This window comes from Chanos chanos, chromosome 8 (assembly GCF_902362185.1).
Source record: "Chanos chanos chromosome 8, fChaCha1.1, whole genome shotgun sequence".
Taxonomy (NCBI): domain Eukaryota; kingdom Metazoa; phylum Chordata; class Actinopteri; order Gonorynchiformes; family Chanidae; genus Chanos; species Chanos chanos.
In genome coordinates, this window is record NC_044502.1 from 9,867,344 (window position 1) to 9,875,021 (window position 7,678).

The 7,678-nt window shown below is 44.1% G+C and overlaps 1 protein-coding gene across 1 annotated transcript in view; it reads right to left on the reverse strand.

Annotated features, from left to right (window-relative positions):
* Positions 1-6,180: 6,180 nt before the first annotated feature.
* The window catches only part of cacna1ab (calcium channel, voltage-dependent, P/Q type, alpha 1A subunit, b), a 100,082-nt gene continuing 98,584 nt past the window's right edge, over positions 6,181-7,678 (reverse strand). Inside the window, 1 exon segment of the mRNA XM_030783370.1 lies at positions 6,181-6,849. Coding sequence (XP_030639230.1) covers positions 6,181-6,849 — 669 coding nt within the window.

Consider the following 7,678-nt stretch of genomic DNA (forward strand, 5'->3'; position numbering starts at 1 on the left):
AACAAACAAAAAAACCCCCCAGAATAATATGGAAATTTAATGGACTATCAACGGAAATTAATGTGCTGCAATATGGATAAAGATTCATTTGTACTCCATATTACACATTTAGTATTAAGGGTAATATACAGGAAGGTAGCCAATTATTTCATAGCTTCTCTTACTTCTATGTATTTTACACTGGGAGAGAAATACCTATTTTTAATATCTTCTAGTATATATGGCCAATTTAAAGTTTCATATATCATATGAATATAACAGTAAATACCATCTGTAGAAAAATGATCACCAATGTTTTGATGAAACAAAAACAAACAAAGGTGAATTTGATACTGAAGCAAAATGTGTGATGATGTGATGTGGAAAAAGGTTTGTAGAGAGGTGGATGCGTTTGAGTAGAAATGAAAATAGACACATTGAATGTTGCAAGATGTTTATGAATGACGTTTACAGGGGTTACAGAAGATCTATACAGAGAGAGAGAGAGAAGAAGAAGAAGAAGAAGAAGAACGGGAAATGACACACTGAAGACAACAGTAACCATTGCACCCACCAGCCCCAATGAAGTGATCACAGAGAAAGAGATGGAATACAAGTGAATGAGAAAATGGATGTAAATAGCGAAATACAGACTTGGTTTGAAAAAATATGGATGGTTATATGATAGAAATTAGGGCTGCATTCATATGATTAACGATATCCAGTCCATTCATTGTAATTCTGCTTAAAGAGGAAAGCCAAAAGGGTGATGTCTGACTGCACATTGTAAGGCACTGAAAACAACTTGGAATATTTACACCGTCCTGCTGCACATGTGCACAAATACACACACACACACACACACACACACACACACACACAAAACTGTCTTGTTGTCTCATGTCAGTTTACTCAATCCAAATCTGACCAAATGTTTCTTGCTAAGAGTGTATAACCCCCACCAGCTCCCCTCCACCCACCGCTAAATGAGAATGAGTAGATGGAGGTGAGTGACAATGCGGCATTTGCCGTACGGACGTGCTTCGGCAAGTCCGGCAAACACGATCAAATATGTGCAGCAGTGCCCATTGTGTCCCGTCCCTCTCGACAAGATGACTTTTTTTTTTTTCAGTTTTTGTTTTTTTTTTGGCATGTCGACTGCCTGTGCCGGACACTGATGTGCCTTTTTAGTGTTTCTCTCTCATACATACACATGTAAAACTATAGCCCCACCCCCCAATCCCACCCCCACCCCCGCCCACCCCCTTTACTGACCCCACCCCCAATCCCAGCCCCAATCACATCAGCATGCACACACATAGTGCTGTACTGTACAAAGGGAAACCACAGAGTGGCGTAGCTACATAAGGGTGACTTGTTTTGGCAGCACTGTATCAAACCATAGTAGGAGAGCCCTTTTCATGTAGAAACGCAAACAAACAATCAAAAACAAATTCCCACTTCGACAAAGTTCCAAACAATTCCACAGATGCGCAAGGTGAGTGTGTTCGCATTTCTATGAACCTTGTTTCAGAGAGGAAAAAAAAATACAAAGGAAAAAGGAAACGTGAGCTAATGAGTAATGAATTCAAAATGGGGGGGGGGAAATGGACAAAACTGAGATGGAGGAAGAGGAGGAGAGAATCAGCATTAACATTAAACTTCTGGAAACCAAAAGCATAGCTTTTCCAAAACAAAAACAAAAAAATAGTATGCAGGCAGAGCCAGAGAATGGTGCATTATTCTTGATTACACACACAACATGCACATAGAAAACTGCAGTGTTGTCATCCATTTTGGATCAATCTGATCTACCCTTCCAATCATCTTTTGATCAGTATCTGGAGCCAAAATGGGGCCAGTTTCCCACCTGTCAGCGTTTAAGAGTCCTTTAATGAAGAGCAACAGACTGAGAGATCTGAGATATCACTAACTTGGCAACACTTGTCTCTGACCAACTAAAACCCTCTGTATTAACCTGAGAATTAGCTAAATGCACTCTTGTGTTAGCGTCAACTCTCAAAATCAAGCAGAGTGGATCAAATCAAAAGACGGCCAACTTCTATGGAGAAGGCATTTCTTGAAGAGTGACAGAGAGCCAAAATGGATGCCTTGAAAGGGCTTAGTTTCCATTTCCCATCATTGCTTTTGGAGAAACTTGGTTTCATCCACCATGTTACTGTGCCTATCTGTCCGTTTTTGTTTTTTGTTTTTGTTTTTTTTTTTTGTTTCGTTTTGTTTTTAAAGCCCAGACAGTGCAGACACCAGGACTTGTTAAGGCGTAGTGTGGTGGGTGACTTTATCATGAAGAGAGGGCTAGAGGATGAGGGTACGAAGGAGACAGAAAGAGAAGAAGGAGGAAGAGGAGGAGGAGGAGGAGGGGGTCAGTGTATGTGACACTTTAACAGAAGGCACTGTGGCTCTGCAGGTTCCTATAGGGGGTTAGGGTGTGGTGGGTTTAGACTCTCCCTATCAGCTCCTAACGGGAGCCCCTTTACCCCATTAGCACATAAAGCAAACAACAGGGCTATAGAAATGTAGCTACCCTCAGATGTACGTCCCAAATATCGGCTCATAGCAGAGCGATTAGGATTGAGCATGCATCTTCAGATTAGGAGGAACTGTTCAAGTCATGGAACCCCCCCTCCCCTCCCCCCCAAATAGACGTTACTTCCTAAAAAACACTGCCCCCTCTCAAACACCACATGTGACCAGATGGATGAGGCTAGTGGCTAAAAAAAGCCAGGGACAAAATGGTTGGTTGAAATGGGAGCAACAAAAGCATTGCTCCATTAATTTAATGGCAGGAAACATGAAATGATGACGCACCTATTACCTCATTCACATATATAGATATACGCAATCGAACCTCTTGTGTTGCAGGTCAGATTGAATGGTGCTGAGATCTGCATAGACTTACAATAACACCACATCTTCACACGGATATATGGAAAATAATTATCCGTTTCATTTATGAGAGGTCTTTTATTTTGTGGCTGCTGAATGGAAATACTGTCTAATTGTCTAGTGTGATGCAAATAAATATGCTAGAGGTAAGGAATGATATGTGGTCAACAACTGAAATAATAAAAAAAAATAATCATAGTGTTTTCTCTTCTGGTGCTGTAAGATAAACAGATGAGAGTAAATGTCTATCATACTAATGTGATACACCGTCTGATATTTGGGCTTATGGTTTAGGGAGCATTTGGCAGAAAAGGCTTTTGCAACTGGAATCCTTCGGGTGAGAAAGTTTGGCTGTTTCTTGAAACCTGAGCAGAGGAGGAGAAGGGGTTGCAGATGATGGTGCAGGGTTGGGGGGTGGGTGTGGTGTTGTGGGGTGGGGTGGAGGGGCTCCATTTGAGCGGACGCACGGATAGGCAGACAGGCTGTCCACAGACAGGAAGGCAGGGTGGATGCATTGGCTCCAGTTACTTTTCAGACCTCAAATAGTTGAGCATAAACATTCATTTAAAAGCCAAGTTCTAACTTCCATTCTTCTAAGCAAATCATCCAAACTGATTGTAAACCAGCAGCTGAAGGTTTAGTGTGTCTGTGTGTGTGTGTGTGTGTGTGTGTGTGTGCGCGCGTTTATTTGTCACTGTTACTGTTTTGCTTCACTGTTTCATCACACAGAGGCAATAGTTGTGTATGCGATAAAACAGTGCTCTCTGGTGATAGTTTGGTAAGACATTTTAAACTCAGCACCTCTACCTAGTGGTCAAAAATCATACTAAGCTAATCTGTGAAAACAAGTAAATAATTCTCTTCCAAATGCCAAATACAAGTATGTGTCAGTGGTAGTCATGAAGGTAAGAGAACAAGGAGTAAAGGAATGGGTAATATACTGGGAATAGAAAAAGAAAATGGGGGGGGGGGGCATTGACTTATGTTTGAATGATCCAAATCTCCAAAGTAAAATGAACATAAAGTTTACATGGTAAAAGCTAGTTTGATGGAAGGATCTTCTGTTGTGGAGAGGGTGACGTGAAGGGGCTCTATGCTGGGACTCAGTGCAGTTCTCAGTTAGTAAACAAAGTTAACTCTAAAATTCCTCACGCTGACCGACCCCCTTTAAACTCCACGTCTCCTGCCCCGGACCCCTCGTCTTCGTATAGCGATATCTTGAGGCAGCAACTAGTCCTCCTCTGTCAAACAGTGCACGTTATTCAGATAAAATAAAAAAATCTGAAACCTGAAAAGCCTGTGCCTCCTCGAGCCTCCGTCTCAAAAGCAATTTCATGGGCTTCTTTTTTTTTTTTCTTTTCTTTTCTTAATCACTATTTGCTACTTTTGCAGATAGGAATTTTCTATTCAGTGTAGTCGTTAGTGCCCTTCGTAGGGGTGTAAGGCGCCATTTGGAACGCGCTCTACAGACTCTACCAGTGCTGAACAGAACCAAGGAAACAATAGTGAGAACAAGATGGCCACGGCTGACTAAACTCCAAAAAACAAGACAACAGATTTACATGATCACCTCAGTAGTCATCATCAGCATCACAATCATCTCCATCAATTTCATAAACATATTTTTTTTTTTTATCATTATGTATAAGACTATTATTATTAACAACGAGTAAATTAAGCCTTCTAATGGAGAAATTCTCTCCCTCAGGTTTTCTCTTAAGCTCAAGAGACCACGGGGTTGAATGAGAAGACCCCGGTAAGAGTTCTTCATATTTCAACAGCCAAGATCTTTAGTGCAATCCTTATAGGCCATCAGTGCAAATTAGCTGGATTCCTAAGATGAAAATCATATTAGAAAGTTGTCTGAAACAAACCCCCGAGTCGGACCTAAAGAATTAGAGCGCTACTTATATTGTATCCTATCATATCTATACCGTACCTACGTATTGTATAGTCTCCAAATCTATAGATGTATTAAGAGCAACCAAGAGAGAAGCAGAGAGGGAAAGAACTTCTCCGAACTTAATGTAAAAAAAAAAAAAGAAAAAAAAGAAAAAAGAAACATAAAGAGCTATCACCCCCCCCGACCCCCAGTAAATCATCTCTCTGATATTTTTTTAATCAATCATGCAGGTTTCCATCGGATTTTAGTCCAAAAAGATCAAAGAAAGCGGAGCAAATGTAACAGAATTACCAAGCTTCAATGTTCAAGAGGAGGAAGAAGAAGAAGAAGAAGAAGGAGAAGAAGAAGAAGAAGAAGAAGAAGAAGTAATCAATTGAAGACATACTGAAGAAGCGATAGTGTTTTTAATCTTCACTCAACCGCCCGTTTTCTTTTTTTCTTTAGTGTCTCTTTTGCTCCCAAGTTAAGCCAGAGGTAAGTGAGTAGTGGGTTTGGGAGCGTAAGGTGCCCCTCCCACTTGTCGCACCAATCTCCATTAGGTCCTTGACTGTGCCCCATCCCCTTTCTAGTTGCCCCTCCCCCCCCACCCTTGACAGAGCCAGGTGATGAGGTCACTGTCAGCATTTTAGAGTTGTTAACAGTAAACACAGATGATAAAACTCATCAATATCAGCCAGAACTGCCATTGGCTGGGTTTTGCAGTAGGCGGAGCTCTTGTTACCAAGAGCAGTTGCGCTTTCCTTACTGTCAGTTTTTTTTTTTCTGTTGTTTTCTGTAGGCATAGCTTCATGGGTAAAGAAAGGGCGTCCTGGCTTTTTTTCATGTTTTTTTTTTCTTTTCTTTTCTTTTTTTTTTGAGAGGAGACTGATTTTTGAACTCCCAAACTGATTTCAGTCAGTCCACAGGCCATTGTAAGGAGAGATCACAGCACCCCAGTTTAATCTGTCCATGGGTGCAATCAGACATCTTGAACATCGACGCACAGGAGTGATTCTCCTTAGTGTGCCTGCTCTCTCTCTCTCTCTCTCTCCCCACAGGTCAGGGAAAACCTCTCCTTTACATCTCTCCTGCTCATTCCCACAACCCACCTCTGACATGCTGAGCTGCGTGGTAAATGAAGTCCAAAGAGAGAGAAAGAGAGAGTGATAGAGATTAAAGGGAGAGGGGGAACTGTTCCAGGTGGGCCTGCTGGAGCCCCGTGCTTTCGTGTCTATGCGCTGCTCCAGTTCAGAGTCTCACTCACGCTCACCAAAAAGTGTGTGCGTTCGTTTGAAAAAAAGGAGTTCCCCTCTCTCCCATTTTCTCTCCCTCCCTGTTAAGTGTCAGAGTCCATGTGTGTATGTGAGTAAGAGTGGAGCTCTGTTGGCGCCCCCTCCTGTCTGCCCTGTGTGCTAGCACCAGTCATCCTCGTCCGTCTCGCTGTAGGGTTCGTGCAGCCCCTTCCGGGGCCCGCGGGCGTGTTGTGGCCTGTGAGGGCCGGGGTGGGGGCCACGTCGGTGCGGGGAGGGCGAGGAGGACCGGTAGCCGTTCGGCATTCGTCGAGGGTGCGGAGGGGGCCCGTGGCGGGCAGTCCTTGGCGAGCGGGTGTGCGGGTGAGGGGGCGGGTGCGGGTTGCCCTGCGAGAGGCTCTGCTCGTAAGCCGGCGGCTCGTGGTATCGCTCGTACTCGTAATCCCGTTCGTAAAAAGAGCCGTCGCCCTCCAGGCTGTCAGGCGGGGGTCCCCAGCGGCCGTGGCGTGGGGAGCGAGGGGAGCCATGGTGGGGCGATCGGGGAGAGGCGTGTCGGGGGGAGCGGGGAGAGCCGTGATGGGGAGAGGCGTGGCGAGATGGAGGCCGGTGATAGGGCGGCTCGTGGCTAGGGGGGGAGAAATGTCGAGGGGAGGGGGAGCGGAGCCTGCCCGGCTGGCCGGGTGACCCGTATGGGGGCTTGCGTACAGCTGGGGAGTAGGTGACATGAGGCCGGGGCGTGGAAGGGGTCTGGGGCAGCTGGCGACGACCTCGACGGGGCGTGCTGGTCCCCGACGTCGACGGGACGGGACTCCCGCTCACCGAACTACTGCCCTACACGAAAATTGAAACAAGGCAAATAAAAATACCACAAAATTAACCACAAATGAAAGAGAGAGGAGCAAAAGCCGGCAAGAAGAAGGAGAAGAAGAAGGAGAAGAAGAAAGAGGAGAAAAAATGGAAGAAGAGACTCGTGAGATAGAGCGATAGAGAGAAGAAGAGAAGAAGGTAGAGATGTGTGGAATAAACGACATCAAAAACCATAAAAACCAAACCGGCGATGAGGCAAAACAGCACACGCACATACACAGAAGCAACATGTCACATTGTGAAAAATAAACAGAACCAACGTTGACAAATAAAGAAAGAAAAGAAAAGAATAACACAAAAAGAGAAAATGACTTTAGTAAACAGAATTTGTTAGAGGAAAGCGACCGTTTCTATACATGTCTTTTGGTGTACAACTGGATGCATGAGACGTTGATTGCCCAGAATACTCTCTCTCTCTCTCTTGCTCTCCAGGAACACAATCCACCACTGCTCCAGACGAAACTCTTCACAAAGGCTCCTCAAACAGAGAGTACTGCCCAGAGAACCTTGAGCATGAACTGGGTTTTCATATGGGGGTGTGAGTCGGGGTGGGTTTGGCATGTGTGCATACTGCACAATTGGGCAAAAACGAATTATGCACCGTATTCATCACTGAATAGGCTGATATTGATGTATGAGTCAATATGATCATTAGGTTTATATGAATGTGGATATAATACACATGTGCTATGAATGTATATTATCTCAAATAAGGTCTTACCAGCATTTTTGTGAAATGCAAATTTGTATCGTATTTCAAGTTATTGTGTGTGTTTCACTTTGAACATATTTG